Genomic DNA, 20,810 nt, shown 5'->3' on the forward strand with positions numbered 1-20,810 from the left:
AACAGAACTAGGGAACCTAAGGTTAAAATTTTAGTAGAATTAGTAGGGGGCGATAGCTCTTATGCAAAATCTTCAGTAGTCATCTTTAAAAGACAAATAGATTCAATCCTCTTTTTCTTTACGAGATTGGTACCCACACCCCATTCTTCCACACATCGTCTTATAAACCTAAAAACCCATATAACCAATTGCTATCAACTGTTAGAAGCGCCAATTGTTTACCTCTTTGTATGTATGCGTTGGTCGGTGCTCCTTTAAATTATGGAAGTTCACTGGTGGTCTCATCAGCCTTGCAATGAGCATCACAACAAAGAGTGCTTGTCTATAAAGTAACCACATGACAAAATGAAATATATCTATTATATCAACCAACAAGTGTACAAGTGCATGTCTATAAAGTAACCACATAACAAGTGTACAAGTGCTTGTCTATAAAGTAACCACATAACAAAATGAAGTAACCACATGACAAAATGAAGTGCTTCTATAAAGTAACCACATGACAAAATGAAATATCTATATTATATCAACCAAGTGTATCTCTACCAACAAGTGTGCGCGCGTGTGAGAGTGAGAGAGAGAGAGAGAGAGAGAGAGTCCGTGACACTGCCATGGTGTTGGATCTCGTTCTTCATCCGCGCTCCATAGCAATTTCCTGCAGCAGAATATCCTCCTTCAAAGCAAACATCTCTGCCGCAAGATGCTCCTCCTTTCATGGAAGTTCTCTCGCACGACCCCTCTCTGCCTCCTCCTCTTTTTGCCCTTCTCGCATATGTGCACGCTTGAACAGTGAGCTGCAAACGGCGATGGTGGAGAGGCTAGAGAGCGAAGGGGAACTCAACGCCTACCTCTTATCCAAGGTCACAGCTGTCAACGCTGCCCTTGACGAGGCCGTGTCGCCGCGGATCGCCCACAATGCTGCAGAGGCGAGCCTGGTCGCCAGCGGCAAGAGAATCCGCCCCGCTCTCTGCCTTGCCGCCTGCGAGATTGTCGGCGGCACCCCGGAAGCCGCCATGCCTGCCGCCTGCGCCGTCGAATTGATCCACAAGATGTCCATCTTCCATGAAGAAGCAGATCTTCAACCCACCCCCATGGTAAGGTCCTACCTCCTGGCTTTTGCTTTTGAACACATCATCTGCGCCACCAAAGGCGTCGCCCCAGAGAAACTGGCCCGAGTTGTCCTTGAACTTGGCAAGGCTGCAGGTGTCGATGGGCTTGTCTCTGGCCTTTTTGTTGAGAAGGCCATCCAAGGTGACCCCTGTGTTGATGTGGAAATGCTGAATTACATCCATCTGCATAAAACTGCTGCCCTTCTCGAGGGGTCAGTTGCCAGTGGGGCCATCCTGGGAGGCGGGTCTGAAGCTGCTGTGGAAAGATTGCGTCGATATGCGCGTTTTATCAGCCTCCTCTTTGAAGTTGTGGTGGATATCTTGGACTACCCCCATCAGGATACTGATGATGATGGGCACAGAACAAGGGCCACCTATACCCATGTGTTAGGGTTTGAGCAATCCAAACAGCTTGCCCAACAATTGAATCTGCAAGCAAAACATCAACTGGACATGTTTGACCCCATCAAAGCTGCTCCTCTTAACAAGCTTGCAGATTATGTTCTAGACCTCATCGATTAAAGTGATAATATCAATACATGTCTCGAAACCGGTCCATATTGCATACCCTGCTCGAATACAGGTGCATTCATCTGATCTTGTTATTAGTACTCCCTTGCCACATCTTTGAAAATGCAGATTTTGTGCACTTCATTTGGTCAAACTGGTTTTGCCCAACATGCTGTGAATCACGCTCAATAGCGGTTGAGCTGTTTGAGCTCACTTAAGCTTCGGTATGGCATGTCTTGCGGATGTATTCCTTGTTTCCTTAGCCCTTCATGTCTCTGACACGTTTGAGGTCCTCTCTTTGGCATAGCCTTGGTAGCCTGGTTTTCCAACAAAAGTAAGAACTGTATTGTACTGAAGCCCATTTAGTGTACAGTTTTTTGTTGTGTGGATACAAAACATGGTACTGTTGGCACATCAATATGATGTCTGAGTTGTTGACAGCAGTTTATATATATGTTCATCTAAGTGCTCAACAATTGTGTACATGCACTTCCATGATCCATGTCTTGTAACCTGCATGCAAAATGTGTTCGGCTCATGGCATTCCATTGTGGTTTGGTAGGTGGTTCAATTTTAGAATTTCAGGTAAGCCTTGTGTGGAAGCAGTTTTCTTATTGGCAAATAATCACAGTGAATAAATTAAACAATGGAATGTAAAGATACAAACATTCGTATGCATGAGTCATTGCACTGGGTCCCAATGGCCAGAAACCCCTTGCCCCCCACCAAAAACACACACAACCCCCCCCCCCCCCCCCCCCCCCCCAAAAAAAAAACTCTTTCTTATTGTGGAGTAGTAGCTCTACTGATATAGAAATGGAATACAGAAGGTCACTTAATATCTCACTTGGTGCTCTCAAAATAACCAAACCAGGAACTTGTCGAAGAAGAATTCTGTCTAGTTTCATCTGGTTCTCTATTTCTGCTGATTTTTTTTTCCACAGGGCTGCTCTAAACTCTTGCTACTATTGTGATTTGTCCATGACAAGGGGAGGCAAGAATGAGATATGGGGATTGGGGTTGCCTTTTTGTTGGCTGAATTTCCCCGTCTTTTTGCCAGTTGGGGGTCAAAGTGGGAGAAATTTCTCTTTTCCAACCCCTTATCAACAAGGGATGTTCACCCTTGTCTTAGCTTGGTCCTTTTGGATTAAAAGGGGATGCTTTGGGGCAAACATATGTGCTTTACGGAAGTATGTTTATGATTGATTGATTGCGATTAGTGCTTACATAGAGACTTAAACACATGCACAACAAACTGCCTCTTTTCATGCACAATACATAGTAGAGAGAGGTGACCTAATCTACCATGTATTACGAATGTGAAGCATATACAATGATGAATAGAGATACTCAATGGTAGCATTGCTATTGAGCTCTCAATGACTCTGATGATGATTGATTGATAATGAATAATATTACACAAGAATATGACTAAGACCTTGACTTTGCCTACACTTGGCTGCTCATTGGGCACTTGGACAATATTACATTGACTTGGCACAATAGCCTTACGAGCGACCTTTGAGTTGGCCAACGGGTAGAAGCATGTTCACGTCACACTTGTTGGGAGAGTGTGCACGTGATAGGGCTCCCCAAGGCTCTTCAATGGCCTCTTGAGATCCTTGCAAATGTGGGTATTTGCCCACTTAGTTGGAATACTTGGGACTTCCGTCGATTTTCATTAGTGCGTGATGGAATTCTCTAGTCTACATGTCTTGGGTTCATTGTGTTTTTCTCGTCTTCGTTTGTCCTTTCCTTCAATTGTTTTGATCTTGTTTTGTAAGTTACTCTAGACTTTCCTTGTATAAGTTGTAGACATCTCCACATATAGTCATTTGAGTTCTAGCTAGTATCTTCTAGAGCTCTTGGCTTGATATCGTCTCCATATAGCCATTTGCTTTGGGCTGGATGTCTCCTATGATTGGTGTGCACCTTCTACCACTTAGTGAGTGCAAGGCTAACCCTTACTCTGAATGCTACTTCATCAACCATATCCCTTTGTCATAAAAGGGTTGTAAAACGCAACTCGTGACACATACCCCCCCTCTCTCTCTCTACAAAAACACACACACACTTTTTACACGTGTGTGTGTGTGTGTGTGTGTGTTTCTTGACTCATGCATTTGAGGGCCAATACATGTGGCACAATTCTTCTCGTTTTACCCATTGTGTACACTAGTGCCATTGTTCTTATTCAAGTATTATACTATTAGAATGCTCTTCTTCTTGTTTAATTTCAATACATAAGTTTGTCCATGTTCACAAAAGCTCACGAGAAACGCTAATTGCATAGAATTAGTAGCATTCGTAAATTAGGAATAGTGGATTGAACTTAATGTTGGCTACTTCCATAGAATTGGAATAGTGGATTGAACTTAATGTTGGCTACTTGCATAGAATTGGAATAGTGGATTGAACTTAATGTTGGCTACTTGCATAGCATTGCAGATTAGAGGTAATGAATTGTACCTAAAGTTATTTCAAAAGGGGCTGTAGCTTTTAGTAAAGTATACTTACCTTAGCAAGCTTAATATCTCTTTTATAGTTGTAGCAACACTTTGTATTGATGATCAAAATTGTGCATGCACGGGGTTGTATCAACAGTGATGTATATAGATGCCCGTGCGTGCACTCACTCTCACTCACTCTCTCTCTCTCTCTCTCTCTCTCTCTCTCTCACACACACACACACACACACACACACACAGTGTGTTTTAAGTGTTGTCTTGAGATGAATGCTTTGTATGAATGCACAATAGCTTTTTATATGAATGCTTTGTTATTTTTCAACATCCATTCGGATTTATGAGTTGTATACATATAAACTAAGCCATAAAAGTATATCATATATTTGTCCTAAAATCTTTGCTTGAAACAAGGGCTAGTGCAAATGATGTAATTTTTCCAATTGAAGAAACCCTCACCAAGCAATACAAGATCGTAGTAAGAAAAAAGGTTTTTAGGTACTCTCTAATGAAATTTTGTCAAAATCTTGTATTGTTAAACTGTGATTTGGATTATATTTGGTTTTTGTTCTCAATAGCATGCGTTTCTTTTAGTACAATGGTGCACCTATGCAGTAACAAAAATAATGGAGTTCTCATTGAAGCCAAGTGTCAGGCATGAAAAATAGAGAAAATATATTTCCATTTTTAAAAACAAAAATGGCTCAATGCTATAATTTAATTATTAAGAAGATGGCATTTCCCTATGCTAAAAATAAAGAAGCCTTTTTCGTCTTTCTGAAACATTAGGTGCCTTAAGCTTTTCCCACCAACATGTAGGTGGTGCTGTGCGCTTTTGCCGCACAGGTCGTAGCTGGGGACTTGCCGAACACCGTATGCGAGCCACGAATGGCTGCAAGCATACAACCAGGAAGGCAAGCTCAAAACAGAATGCAAAAGGTGTGTCACTCACCGCTTAACTGCCGCCTTGAAGGATTCCCGCGTCGCAGCCGTGAAGGAGGAGCCGCCGTCGCCGCTCTACCGCCTCTCCGCCGCCTCGCCGTGCCGCTACACAGTGCGCTCGATCGCTCTCTCACTCTCTCTCTCTCTCTCTCACACACGCAGGAGAAGGAAAACAAGGAGATAAGGCAAGAGCACTCTTCTATTCACAACACATGAGAATGAGGATTTTAGGGTTACATTTGACTCATATAGGTGACTTGGCCGTTCACACTTGGGCGCCCATACATGGCCGGCCGACCCTAACCCTTATCCTACTGATATCCAAGGTGCGCCTCTCATCGGCGATCACCCAATCCCTTCATCCTTAACATATGGTACCGACAAGCCCGGCCCATGACTCAGAATATTTAAATTAATGATGTAAAACATAGTATGTGTCCGTCATGGGTTAACATGCCCCCCTTCCTGATGTAGATTCCGTCCTCGGAAGCTATGGTATGGTAAGCTCGAGAGGGTTGTTGTTGTTGACCGTCTGCAAAACAGGGAAGTAGAGTGAAAGTATGCTGGAATTCAAAAGATATAAAGTGTATAAATTCAAGCATGTTAGACCACAATGGATGGTGTTATGTGAACTTAGTTTAAGGGTCACATGAATGAGCTAGTGTAGCAAATTAACAGGAGTTTAAAATTATTGAAAGTAAATCCAGAGTAAGCAAGGTGTCAAAGGTTAATCAAGGTTTATATAACTGGCGTAAGTCAAGGTAAATAACCAAGCTTAATAAATAAACAGATGACCACACTGTGTCTACTCTAAGAACAAGTTAATACCACGAGTCTAGGGACACAAGAAACATTAGAGTTACAGGAGCCTTTTGCCTTTTTTTTTTTTTTTAAATGCACGTGACAATTTTTACACAATGGCGACCTTCCTAAGGCAAAACTAACATCGATCCTGGTACCATGTTTAACACAAGGCATTATCCAGGAATCTATTAGCTCACTTTAGGCAAGGCTACCCCCTACCAACCAAGGCATCGGTTTGGAGTAGAATACTCCTCGCCTACCAAGTGTCAATAAGGCGATAGGCCAACATTGAAGCACATCATAGACTTGTATTGCCATTTATTGTAGGCTTGTTTTTTTTTAAATCTATTTCTTTTGATCCTCGCTCCTGAACTATATTTTGTCTTGCATCTTTTCGACAAAGGGGTAATAGCTATGTCCTAGAGGTCAACACACACATGGCCAGGTGTCAAACATTAAGATGGTTTTACCCTAGACCTAAGACAATCGTATTCCAAGGTTAACTAAAGACGTCATGCTGCCTAGGAATATTTCCAATAAAGTTAAGCTCATTAATGATTTACACTAGCATGCAAGTAACTTCAAAAACTAAGTAGTACATTGACAATTTCCATGTGGTCATGCATTATAGTTTATGCAATTGATTGAACAGTAAAAACGAAAGAGAGTGGGTATGGAAGAATTACACCTGTAATTGGAGATCTCCTTGATTTGACGAGACAGCTTGCAATTTGATGTAGATATATTTCGATTAACATTGCGGCAGTCTCTGGACTTGGAAGCGAACCCACCTCAAAGTTTTTAACCTGTACAATCAACTAACAAGCACTATACCTCGAGAGGCACATCAGTGTGAAAATTTCAAGACTTGTTTAAGGAATCTGAACTAGAAAAAACTTGGAAACGCTAACCTACCTACCAGTCACCACACTACTACTGAGGATACGGTAAGAGGATGTTGTAGAGTCCTGGCTCTAGCCCTAAGGCTAAGCCTCTATCCGCATCATCCAAACAAATAAAGTCAACCTCAGTAGTGCCATGAGTTTCATCCGTCCATTCATCATTGTCAGATATTTCCTTTTCATTTTCCCATCCACATAAACTCATCAAAAATGTAACCATGCGAGGATAGTCATCTTGTGGAAAAAGAAAGCATTGGGCTATCGGGGATATGTCCTCTACAGAGTAGGGGTCAGTCATGGTCAATAGGCGAATTAGCCATTCTAATTCCTCAACATTTTCTTCTCTGGCTAGTACATCTATATGATCCCATTCAGTTTCAATTACAGGATAGCACATGTGGAATATCTGAGAAAGGTATAGATGATACCTCTCACCAAAGGTAGGAGTGGATGAAGTGTATGATGATCGGGCATCTGCCATCTCTGCAAACACAGATATAGCATCAGTAGGTTTAGACAGGTCAATCTAGTTCTTGATTGTATACGGATATTCTCTTGTTTTGTGCTCTTGCTCTTTTTACTATTTTTTGTTTTTCTTTTCTCTTTTTTTTATGTATGAAGCTATATATATACATCCCCTTGAATTTGGCAATTACATGGTCAGGGGAGAAGGTTAAGGAGGAAGCATTAAAATGTCAAGCGTGAGTACATGCTCCCCCTTTCCTTGGGCAGATCATATTATTTGCAATGATGTTGCAGCCTCTTGGAACCAATTTGCCCAGCGGGTCATAGGTTGTGATGTGGGCAGATAGCTCTTTATGACCCTTGTGGCCACATCCAATTGCAGAGATGGTAGTGTACGCTCCCATTGACGAATGGAGGAAATGGTTTCCGACGATACTATTACAAGGGGAGACGTAGACTTATCGGTTTTTTGTTGGGTGTTGACAAGAGTAGGTGTAGGGCATGTAGAAACTTCTATATGAGTGTGTGCGTGGCATGAGGAGCTAGAAGCTTCATGTGGCTCCCCCCTTCCTGAGCTAGGTGGTAGTGATCGATATCGTTTGGGAATCCAAACTAACTCTGGAAGAAGTGGTGTGGAGCACTCTGTTACCTTTCCCTTACCACGATCTTGAATTATCATTGGGGTGGTAACAATTGGTTTGTAAGGTTTTACAGGTGATGTAGAGGGATTCAGCTTATGTTTAGGGACCCAAATCTGGTCATTTCCCTCGTAGTACCCTTGGGCTACTAATAATTTTTTAGGGATCCATCGTGATGTTACATTGCCCTTTCTCGGGTGGGTGGCTGCTTTCCTTTTACGAGGCTTCTTGGTGGTGGTGGCTGAACGAGATTGAGCAGGGGAAGTAGCTATTAGCGAAGCTTTGGGGACCCATTTGTATGTACTCTTTGGCATAGTAAGCAAAGCTTTAGGGACCACCTTGCCTGTTTCCACTCTTGGCGTTGAAGCGTTAGAGGGGTGGCCAACAATCGAAGATGGTTTTGCCACTGGACTTTGTGATTTTTCATTATCTAATATTTGAGTGGATGACTTAGGTGCGGGATTTTGAGCGATCAGACCTAGTGTTGGTTCTTGCGTTGTGACTTGTCTGGTTGCCCAATCGATATTGCACTTGGTGGCCATCATCCATTTACGCCCTAAGATTACAGTCCCTTCCATGGTGCCAGCTGGCATAACCAAAAAGCTTTGAATTATGGTTCCCTTGTCATAGGCAACCGGAGTGTGCAGAATTCCTGAGACGGGGGTTTTCTTCTTGTTGATTCCTTGAACTTGGATAGAACTCTTGGATAGAGGTGGTTTTCCCAGTTGACACCACACGCCATATGATAGCAAATTGTGTTGAGCTCCTGTATCCAATAATGCATTGTACAGCACCTCCCCGTAAGGACTCTGTAACTCAATTGGGTATCTTAGAGGTGGGTCAGATTCCAGTGCATCCTCTTCTGCTTCCTCGAAAAATACTTGCGTAATTCCCAAGTTGGCTTCTCGTTGTCTCCTAGCACGCTGTTGACGTTCTTTGGCTTCGACTCTCGCTTGTATCTTTTTAAGCTCAGCTTGTTCTTTAGCTGCCTTCTTTTGATGGATTGCATGTAACTCCTCCTGGCTCAGGGGGTCATAGTATCGTTTGAATTTACTCCCATTAAGGAATCCAATGGTTTCAACTCCGTCAAGAGTCTCCACTCTGATGGTACCTTGCGGGGTAATTTCACATACTCTATATGGTCCCTTACCAGCATATTTGAGCTTCTTCTTTTCATTTCGCACTCCATACATCAGGACTTTATCACCAACCTTGATGTCCTTGTCCTTTAGATGGCGATCAAACCATTTTTTCCTTCTATCCTTCTCCACAAGGGCATTGTATACAGCCAATTGTCTTTCTTCATTTAGCCTCTCAAGGATATATAGACGCTCTACTAAGGGATTACCATCCCATCCCTCTTGAGTAGCAACACGAAGACTAGGAATGACAAATTCCCACGGCATGACTGCTTCTTGGCCATATACCATTTTGAATGGTGTACAATTAATAGCTACTTTGTACGCAGTACGATAGGCCCATAAAGCTGTCGTAAGCTTTAGATCCCAATCCGTGCGATGAGCTTCAACTGTCTTTGTCAAAACAGAGATTAATGTCTTGTTTGTACTCTCGGCTTGGCCATTCGCTTGCGGATAATAAGGAGTAGATTTATGATGGGATATCATGAAATTTGTTGTGAGCTCCTTAATCACTTCATTTATAAAATGTGTACCATTGTCGCTCACAAGTTCAAAAGGGCAACCGAAGCGTGTGATTATATTTTCAAAGAGAAACTTGGATGTTGTCCTCGCATCTGCCTTACGTGTCGCTTTCGCTTCAGCCCATTTGGTCATATAGTCAGTGGCCACAATAATATAGCGAGATTGTGTGTTTCGGGCCGCTGGACTAATTGGACCTACAAAGTCTAAACCCCACTTTTCAAATGGTTGGTTTACTTTGATCGGATGTAGAGGCATCTGATCTTTCCTCTGGGGTTTCTTATATCGTTGGCATTCATCGCAACCCTTCACAAAGAGTGATGCATCTTGGAACATAGTGGGCCACCAATACCCTGATTGTAAGATCTTTCGCGCAGTTAAGTCTCCTGAGAAGTGACCACCGGCTACGCCCATATGTGCCTCTTGTAAAATGTATAGATACTCATCCTCTCGAGCACAACGCCTAAGAACGTCATCCTTTCCTCTTTTATAAAGAGTCCCGGCTATCAGGCAATAAGGTTCACATTCTTTGATTAGCTTTCGAGCTAGATCTTTGCGAAGCTCCTTGGGTGGAAAGCCATTAACCAAAAAGTTAACAATCTTCTCACTCCATTCAGGCATTGTCTCCACCATGAACAGGGAAGTGTCTGGTAAGTCATCATCAACCCCCGTAGGAGCCTCACCATTAGGTATGCGAGACAAATGATCAGCCATAACATGTTTTTTGCCAGGTCTCACAACAACAGTGAAATCAAACTCAAGAAGAATCAATAGCCATCGTGTGATTCTTCCTGTGGAGCATGGTTTGTTTACCAGATACAACAATGCTTGATGATCTACATAGAAAACAAACTTGGTGGCAAGGAGGTAATAACGAAATTTCCTTACTGCATATATCATTGCCAACCCTTCTCGCTCCGTAGTGGTGTAGTTCATCTCAGCATCGTTCAACTGGCGACTGGCAAAGCTAATGGGGTAGTCTAGCTTGTGTTCTCTAGGTTGAGTTAAAACACACCCAATAGCAAAGTTTGATGCATCAATATGCACATGGAAGAGTAAATCCCAGTTAGGCATTCTCAAGATTGGAGCACTCGCCAAGGCCTTCTTTAATAGCTCATAGGCACGGTCACATTCTTCGGTCCAAATAAACTCGATGAGAAGCTTATACAATGGTCGAGCTATCTCGGCGAAGAATAGAATAAACCTTCGATAATAACCAACGTGGCCCATAAAGCGTTGGACTCCCTTGTAGTTAGTGGGTGGTGGCAATTCCAGAATGACCTTGATTTTACTCTCGTCAGTGGAAATCCCATTTTTGGACACTATATGCCCTAAGATAACTCCGTGTTTAACCCAGAATTGGCATTTGAAAGGATTCAAGGAGATGCGATATAATCTACACCTTTCAAATATTTTTCGTAAACACATCAAGTGCTCGTCCCACGAGGAATGAACACAAAGATCATCTAAGAAAGCTTCACAGAAGTCCCTTAGATATTCCTTAAAGGCCGTGTTTATCAATCGTTGGAATGTTGCAGGTGCATTGGTCAAGCCAAAAGCCATGACGCGAAAGGCAAACACTCCAAACTCTGTGATAAATGCTGTTTTAGCTTGGTCCTCGTCTGCAATTGTGATCTGATTGTAACCCGAGTACCCATCTAAAAAGCTATATGCCTCCTTGCCTGCCACTCTTTCAAGCACATGTTCAGAATATGGCAAGGGGTAATGGTCCCTTCTGGTGGCTGCATTAACCTTTTTGAGATCAACGCACACTCTGAGTTTCCCATTCTTCTTTGGCACGATGACTATCGGAGAAACCCATTCTGAGTGCTCAATTGGGTATATGAATCCACATTTTACCAGCTTTTCAATTTCCTCTTGTACAATCTTTGCATACTTAGGATTCATTGGGTAGGGACGTTGCTGGACTGGTTTAGCAGTGCTAATCATTGGAATCGTGTGTTGCACCACCGAGGGTGGAACACCCTTCATATCATGATATGTCCAAGCAAATATGTCCCTGAACTCTTTAAGAAGCTTCGTAAGTGCAGCTTCTTCCACCTTGGTGAGGTCTTGAGCAATAAAAACTGGTTTAGACTCCTCACCCGGATCTGCTAAGTCTATCTCCTTGACTACCGCAGGGCCATCGTAGACACCGCTACTCCCGTTGGTAGGCGTTCGTTGGGCTTTTGTGTAGACTACTTTACGTTCCCCTGTGGTGAATGATTTGAAATGCTCGGGTGCGGGGTGTAAGTCTACTGGTTCTTGTTGTGCTCGGTTTTTTTCTTTTAATTCCGCCTCCTTTTGTTGTTGAGCCAACTCTTGGTTTTGCTGCCTTCTTGCAGTACGACTTAGTTTTGGCTTCTCTTCGATTTCTAATTGGGCGACGTCATGAGGTTGCGGAATACACCACATGACACTTTGGAGGTATTGTCCCCAATTATCTGCTATCTTCCGATGAGCATCAATGGCTCCTACATAACTAAGCCATTCTGCAGTGGATCGCTCCTTGTTTATTGCAGTTCGTACATTAGCTCGATAGCGTTGGCGCTTATGTCTCGTTTTCTTCTTACCAAGTTTTTGATTTTTGTTTCTATCAGATTCGGACTCACTTGGTCGATCTTCACTTTCGGATGAACTGCAAGAGGCCACTGTCCTAGGCCTTGAGCACCTTGCTTCCACATTTGGGTGAATATTTGATTTATCCCCCCCATCAGGCTCAGAGTCAGTTTCTTCTTGTTGAGATTCATACTCAGAGTTGCATTGGTCTGAGTCTTCACTACTGTCAGTGTCAGTGGAGTTTGCCACGTTCTCGTCATCAGGAGTCAAGTGCATAACACCTATCATGTTCATTGGCACTAACGGTGGCATATCTTGCCCGTCAGGTGTTACCCAGCTTGTGCCTCTATTTCCCCATGTGTCTATGGTTGCCGCTAAGTGTACCCAATCCACGTTATCCGACTCAGTCATACCCGGTAGGACATCCATGTAAGGAGAATCCTTCCCATCATCAGTCTCTTTTTTGCATGTATAGCAATACCTTAATGGGGCGGAGTGAACAGTGGTATCCGATCGATTATCAATGATAACCTTGCTTCCTAAAGGATGTGCACGACCATTCTCAAGATCAACTCGAATGACAGAGTCCTGGAATTGTAGGTAGACATGGTTTTTCGACCAGTCATGCACCATTTGTGCTTCCCTCATGAAAGGACGACCTAAGATCATTTGATATGACATAGGATGCTTGGAGAAATCCATTACAATGAAGGTATGTTTTACCTTGTATCCCAGGACCTTGATCTTGAGGTCCCTTAACATTCCAATAGGTTTAGCTATGGTTCCGTTTGCCATCTTAACCACTATGTTTGTGACTTCAAGGTGAGGCCTTCCCATAGATTCCCAACAGTTTTTAGTCACAATGCTCACTCCAGCACCACCATCAAGGATTCCCTTTAGAGTTAATCCCTTGGTAGTAATGGGGAGGGTGGCATTAGATTCGTCCCCTTCAAAGTACTGACCCAACTTGTTCACAGGTATTTCAACGACCGAGTCTTCATCTAGGTTGGGTTGTAGATCCCAATGTTCCCCTTCGTCTTGAAGCGTGTCGGCTCTATCCATATTTGCAAATTGTGGTAGCCCCGCCTTTAGTTCTCCATTGAGAAATGCCCGAAGAGCTAAGAATAGCTCAGGATCTCCGTATAATTTGGATATGATCGTGGTTCTGATTTCAGAGGACATGAAATCCATTAGCTTAGACACATTCAATGGTACTTTTCGAGACATCGCCCCTTGACTAGGGACTGGTGAAGATGGAATCACTTCCTCTTCAATGGGGTCAGGCAGTCCCTCACTAAACATTCTTTCCAGCAAGAAGGGTGTTTGCCCACTTCCGGATGTCCTATCCTCGCTTTCTTCCCGAATGATACTAGGTATAGCTAACGGTTTATGGGTCCGGTGAGGCTGAACTTGCGTAGGAAACACTGTGTCTGGAATTTTGAATTTTCTTGGCTCCAGTTCTCTTTGTGTTTCTTCCACCAAACCCCTTAAGTGTTGTACTTGTTCAATCTCCTCAACTGGGTTTGGGTAAGTTCCAATCTTTTTCTTGAGGGTTTTTGGCCCACGTGCCTTGTCTTGGGGAGTCTCAGTCAGTTTGGGTGGTCGAGAGGGCATTAACTGACTTGGTTGTGGGGCCGAGGAAGTTTCCTTCTGTTTCCCCTTATTTATGTATTCGCTTGATTCGTTGAGCCCCCGAGTAGGTTCCTCTCTTAAGGTAGTGGCTTTGGTCCCCATGGTTTCTATTGAATCGGAATCATCTTCAGGATCATTCATATACACGGGGTCGTCTCCTGTCCCTATGTTGGTCTTTGAACTGGGCTTGGAGCTCGTGGCATTAAGCGATCTCTTTCGTCGTGTTTTCTTTTTCTTTGCCTGAGCGATTGATGCAGTATCCCTCTCTTCAAGAATGTAGTTTTGATTTTGAAGCATTGATCGTGTAACTACATTCGCGGGTACAACGGGTGTGGTTCTTCGTGCTTGGTTGGTGACCTCAACCAAATTCAATGGCGTAATCTTGGGTGCATTAGGATTATGTGGACATTGAGCGATCAAATGATCTATGCCACAACGATTACATGTAAGTACCGGCATTCCCGATGTGCTCGCTTGATTTGGTTGCATCTGAGTAGAGATCTTCTGTAGCCTATTAGGGCACTCTGCTACACGATGTGGTCCACCACACTCGTAGCATTGAAGAGGTGGTCTCCTTGCCAAAGTGTTAAGGTTTTGCCCTCTTGTGGCGAGAGCAGCCGCTTGATATACAGGCTTGACTTGCCCAAAATGATCCTCCATGTAGTACTGGGGAATCATTTCAAACGTATCAATCCCGTATGGAGCAGTGGGGTCTATCTCCTCTTCATAATCCCCACACGCACTATGTGACTCACAACCCATCTGGTTTATTGGGGTAATCCTTGGATGTGGAGGTTGTGGTCCTAGCACTGGCGGTGGTAACGGCACAGACTGGACTACATTCGGATTCCTTGGAACTATGTGCTGTGACGGTTGCTCGACAGGTTGTGCAGGCATTAGCGCGGGTACTTGAGGTGTGTTTGACCAAGCTAGTGGTGCCTGGTTTGCCAACATTCGCTTAAGTGTTAGGCAATCTTTAGATTGATGGCCATACTTACCACATGCATTGCAATTCCCATTGAATTTAACCCTGAATGTGGGACATTCACTCGTGCTATGTGGTCCTAAGCACACCGAACACCATTGTTGCTCTCTCCTTGGGTACATATGGCTATTCTGAGGAGCTCGATTACCCCTAAAGTATTCTTGGAGAGCCTTAGTAAGGTCAGCCACAGACATTTCAGATATCTTGGGCTCCTTGGCAATAGGTTTTACTATCATTGGCTCGTGCCCAGATACTTGCGAACTAACGGATTTTGTTTCTGAAGACACCTTTTTACCTGCAATCATCAAGTTGTCTTCTAACTGGATTGCATTGGCAGTGACTGCTTCCCACGTTGTAAGACCTCTAATGACTAGGCCATTGTAAATGTCCTCGTGGCGCAATCCTCGGATGAATCTATCGAGGAGTTGGTTGTTATTGAAGCGTTCATCAGGAGTGCAGCGAGAATTTAGATGCTTCAATCGGCTTATAAAGTCTCTCACTGACTCCCCTTCCTCGCGTTCGGCTTTTTGAAGTTGAGATGCTACCCCCCAAAGCACACCCTCGCGTATGTATTCTTTCAAGAACAATCTCTTGAGAGTGGGGTAGTGAGTGCGCTCTTCAACCCTTAAGGTTCGATACCAATCTCCGGCCTTCCCACTCAAGGTTAAGCCTAAGGCTTTACACTTATGCAGCTCATTGTGTTCTTCCAAGGAATCACACACGTGCTCAAAGACTTCAATGTGCTTCCTAACATCCTCGTTACCACTGAAGTTTTGAGTGAGCTTAGCCACTTGTACTACCTTGCTTCTAGGTTCTCTCTCAGGCATACCCCGCATGTTTTCCGCAATAGATCGTCCGATCGTCTGAGCAAACGCTGCGAGATCACCTAGGTGAGCAGGCATAGTTGGTGGAGGCACTTCTGGGATAGCCTGGCTGATAGGAGTTGGCGTTGGTCTGAGTAGGTTGGCAAATGACGTAGGATATGATATGTGGCTAGGCCTAGCTCCTCTTGGATAAGGGTGGTGATAAGGCGGTCGTGGAGCATACGCCATTGGCATACTAAGAGGCGTAGGGTCTACCTGAGCATGCGTAGCGATAGGTACATAGGGTCGATAGGCACTGGCACGAACTGTTGTAGGTACTGTTCCACTAGGTAGCGGTGTCGTACTAACTACAGCGGTAACAGGTGCACTTTCAGCTATGCTCATCATTGGGGTAGGCATTGCGGATTCCCTAATGGAAAGTTGAGCCAAGGTTGGAAAGCTAAAGTTACTACTCGTGGGCTCAACCTGCATTGAGACTCCAGGCGAAACAACATATGAGGGGTCTATGGGACTCACCGAGGGAGTCTCCAATTGTGATAGGGTTGGTTGTTTGGCCTTGCCCGTATCCAAAAACCTCATAGGGCCAGTGGAAACTAAGTTCACTCCCCTATTTTGCCTCTCAATTTGGATAATTCTATGAATCACCTCACATATCATGTGTTGTTGCTCCTCTAGATTAGTGGCGCTAGATGTAGATCGTAGGACTTCTAACCAACCTACATGGTATGTGTAACCTGTGTATAGGTCAGTTAGAGTCTCTGTGTGTAGATCATATTCCCAATTTTCATTGAGAAATATCCCATCTAGACTTGGTGTGCCAAACGGCTCTCTTGAAGTGGACGCAATGTCACTTCTTATGGGTTGGCTTCTAGGGACCTCCACTTTTGGAAGAGCATCGGAAGTTGGTAGCTCAGTAGGGCCCTCATTAAACGAAGTAGGTAGAATATCCACATGGACACTCTTTGGGAGGGTAGGGTCCACATAAGATGTGAATGGCGAATCTACTACCCCTCCTTCCTCATTTACTTCGCTTGTCGCATGTTCAGAGCGTGTAGCTCTACTAAAGGTCTCTATTAGACGACTAAACATGCTAGATCCAGGTTGTGGGGCCCACACTGGCATGTTTTGGCTTGTCTCCTCAGGGTTCTTGGTAGGGTGCCCTTCCATGGCTTCTGAGTCAGAGGATGAGTCACTATCCACTATTCGTGGATCTTGGGTTGCACTCCCTTGGGTTCCAGCCGAAGGCCAAGATGCCAACGTGGAGGGATGGTGTGAGCCTGCGTAGACTGAAACGCTTTCTAGTGGCTCAGACTCCAGCACCCGACCAGAGCGTAGATGCATGTGACGTGGGTACCCTACGTGCGTTGGTAACTACCCTTGAAACTCACACAAGTGGTTTCTTAGGTGTTTCGCACCCCGTTTTTACTTGTTTTTGTGTTGTTTTTAACCCGTTTTTGACCCCCTTACTTACGGTCAAACTTGGACTAGGGCGTATGATAGCTCGAAACGAGCGTATCGTTCAAAGGATCCTAGTGTGCTTTACAGCACCGTGTTCGCCTATCTAGAGCTCCTGTAGTCCTCAAAACAGTCCGTTTCCCTTGGGGGGAAGGGGCAAAAGCCTATTTGCTTGTGGAGGAAAGGGTGAGGGCTTTATCCCACATACTCACTTTACTCCTTGGGGAGTGGGCTACATATAGGGCACAACTTCCCATAAGCTCTCACTTGAGAGAAAGCTATGGAGGCTCACTCTCCTATATATATATATCAAAAGACCGAGACCGAGACCGAGGCCGGGGCCGGGGCCGTGGGTCGTGGGTCAATTGGGGGTTTTTTCTTTTCAAATTTTTTTTCCAATTGAAAAATCTTTCCTCTTCACATGCTTGGTTTCTTCTTTAGAAATTAAATTTAATTTTTGATTTTTGATTTTTTTTAATTTTTTATTTTCTATTTTTTTTTTTTAAAGTGAGATAAGTTTTCTAGGGTTTCCTTAGGGTTCAGCCTTAGCCGCGGCGCAGTTCGCACACACAGCACAGATCTGGGGATTCAGAAATCCCTCTCGCACGCAGAAACCAGATAACAGAATGCACGCCCACACGCGGAGCGAAAATATAACAAAAGAAACAGAAATGCAGTAGACAGATTGCAGAAACAGATTGCAAAACACAGAAATACCTTAACAACAAACACACAGTCGCTTTCCTACAGTGTATATTAAACTTCACGCAGCAGCCGAGCTGCAAACTGGAGCTTGGTGCAGGGCAACTCCCCGGCAGCGGCGCCAAAAATGTGCGCTTTTGCCGCACAGGTCGTAGCTGGGGACTTGCCGAACACCGTATGCGAGCCACGAATGGCTGCAAGCATACAACCAGGAAGGCAAGCTCAAAACAGAATGCAAAAGGTGTGTCACTCACCGCTTAACTGCCGCCTTGAAGGATTCCCGCGTCGCAGCCGTGAAGGAGGAGCCGCCGTCGCCGCTCTACCGCCTCTCCGCCGCCTCGCCGTGCCGCTACACAGTGCGCTCGATCGCTCTCTCACTCTCTCTCTCTCTCTCTCACACACGCAGGAGAAGGAAAACAAGGAGATAAGGCAAGAGCACTCTTCTATTCACAACACATGAGAATGAGGATTTTAGGGTTACATTTGACTCATATAGGTGACTTGGCCGTTCACACTTGGGCGCCCATACATGGCCGGCCGACCCTAACCCTTATCCTACTGATATCCAAGGTGCGCCTCTCATCGGCGATCACCCAATCCCTTCATCCTTAACATATGGTACCGACAAGCCCGGCCCATGACTCAGAATATTTAAATTAATGATGTAAAACATAGTATGTGTCCGTCATGGGTTAACAGGTGCCTTCATCTTTTCCCACGAACATGCAGGGGGAGAAGGGGAAGTTTCACCTTCCCCCCCCTCTGTTCATTGTTAGACCTCAAAGGAAACTCCTACCACAATTGGCAAGCATTTTGTGCATATTTTTCCCTACATGCTTAAGTGTTCCCATGTCTTTGTCTACCCCCATGCTTACAACCATTCTCCTTCTTTGCCAACACCATTCTAACCCTACAAGTCTTCTCATATAGTGAACTCTTGATGTCATATTTCTGACTATGCACATGTGGAGGAACACTTCCAGACATGGTTTAGTATATGTGCAAGGATTGATATCCTGGTGTGAGTTCCTGGCATGGTTTATTACATCTGGAAGGGCTCCATGAAAGGATTGATATCCTGGTGTGAGTTCCTCGGATGTCTTAGTGGTACATGTGGAAGGGCTTCATGCAAGGGTAGATACCCTGGTGAGAGTTCCTGGCATGGTGATGAAGTCTCATGGAAGGGTGGACACCTTAGTGAGCATTCCTTATAGCTGTACGGCCAGTGCTCGAGACAGGTTCTGTACAAGATGAATAAGTTGGGAGATGGAATCCAGAATATTGTGCATAAAGCATTTGTGTGATTTGACATGCATGAGTGACTTGTCTTAGCTGCTTGGACAATGCCTCGTATTTTTGCATGTGACTATCCATGGGCTCCAGGGACGCTTGGAAACCCTATGGATGCGTGTGCACGCATGTTTGGGACTGAGGTAGTGGTCTTCAGTGTCTTGTGCAAGCTTTCATCTTTCTTCTCAGTGGTTTTAAAGCATGTTCATGTGTTGTCAGATGCTTATGTATTTTGCCATGATGCTGCGTATGGATTAAGATTTTTTGTGCACACGTTTCCAGATTGTGACAGTGCTATTCGAAGTCTTGGTTCTCTAGTTTGTGGTGAATCCTCTCTTCGATGGCTCTCACCTAGGGGGATGTGAAACATAGCTCCATTCTGGCCACACAACGTGCGAGAATATTAAGCTTGAGCACATGGTGAGAATATTCTTGCCCAGATTTTCAAGCATGATGGGATGCCCAAGACTATTGTGGGTGATCGTGATCCGAGAATCACAAGTTTGTTTTGGTGGGCTTTATTTGATAATATGGGCACAAAGCTGAATTTTTCATCACCTTATCATCCTTAGATGGATGGGTAGAGTGAAATTGCAAATTACAAGTTTGTTTGCGGGCTTTATTTTTGAATCACAAGTTTGTTTTGGCAAGCTTTATTTGTGATAATATGGGAACAAAGTTGAAATTTTCATCAGCTTATCATCCTCAAATGGATGGGCAGAGTGAAATTGCAAATTCAGTTGTACTTGATTTTCTTAAGTGTTATGTTGCTGAGTGGAAATCAGATTGCAAGAAGTACTTGCAACTTGTGGAGTTTGCTTATAACAATACGGTGCACACTAAAGCACCTTTTGAGATTGTTTATGGCAGGGTGGTGCTTCCACCTATTCTTCGAACGAAGGATGAAATCTTTTCCGTTGATGAGTATATTAGAGATCTGGATACAACTTCTCACAGGTATGAATAGCCATACAAAGAACTCAAGAAAAACATAAGAAAGAGCTATTGATAGACATCATAGACATGTGGATTTTAGAAGATGATTGGGTGCTTCTCAAGTTTGAGAAGGCACGCCTTCGGAAGCAACCCGACAAGGAAGGCAAGTCCCCAAAGTTGTTTCCCAGGTACTATGGGCCATTCTAAGTGTTGGGTCACATTAACAAGGTGGCTTTTAGGCTTGCTTTACTGAGCATTGGCACATACATAATGCTTTTCATGTTAGCCCCCTTAAGAAATATGTGGGTCCTGAGCCAGTTGAGCCGGTTATCGAGGATCAACCCGAAATTGATGAGCTTGAGGAAGTGCTTCAATAAGAATAGATTGTATTTCATAAGGAACGGAAGCTGTTGGTGGGACAGGCTTATCCACAGGTTTCTTGTGAAGTTTAAGAACTACCTAGCTCTCGATGCGAAGTGGGTAGATGAAGACTACGTTAAGGATTACCCAAATCTTCTACAAGTTTATTTGGCCGTTGTTTAGTTGCGATAAATGATTCGAAGCTGGGGAGAATGTCATATTCTTGACTATACACACGTGGAAGAACACCATGGAAGGGTAGGTATAAACCCTGGTGTGTGTTCCATACATGGTTTAGTACATGTGAAAGGACTCCAAGGAAGGAACTATATCCTAGTGTGAGTTCTTGGCATGGTTTATTACACGTAGAAGGGCTCCATGGAAGGATTCATATCCTGGTGTGAGTTTGTGGCATGGCTTAGTACATGTGGAAGGGCTTTACGGAATGGTAGATACAGTGGTGAGAGTTCCTGGCATGGTGATGAAGTCTAATGGAAGGGTAGATACCCTGGTGAGAGTTTGTGGCATGGTGATGAAGTCTCATGGAAGGGTGGGCACCCTGGTGAGCATTCCT

General features: G+C 44.1%; 1 protein-coding gene across 1 annotated transcript; it reads left to right on the plus strand.

Annotated features, from left to right (window-relative positions):
• The first annotated feature begins 529 nt into the window (after positions 1–529).
• Positions 530–2,092, plus strand: LOC147636948 (geranylgeranyl pyrophosphate synthase, chloroplastic-like). Its single transcript, XM_086800537.1, has one exon. It carries the CDS (start codon positions 612–614, stop codon positions 1,629–1,631), a length of 1,020 nt encoding a protein of 339 aa, XP_086656663.1. The 5' UTR covers positions 530–611; the 3' UTR covers positions 1,632–2,092.
• The last annotated feature ends 18,718 nt before the right edge of the window (positions 2,093–20,810 follow it).

This window comes from Cibotium barometz, chromosome 7, assembly GCF_041138505.1.
Source record: "Cibotium barometz isolate CiBa-2024 chromosome 7, ASM4113850v1, whole genome shotgun sequence".
NCBI lineage: Eukaryota > Viridiplantae > Streptophyta > Polypodiopsida > Cyatheales > Cibotiaceae > Cibotium > Cibotium barometz.

What these genes read in the sequence shown, in the direction of transcription:
- LOC147636948 (XM_086800537.1), top strand. Translation starts at nt 612, where the DNA reads ATGGTGTTGGATCTCGTTCTTCATCCGCGCTCCATAGCAATTTCCTGC.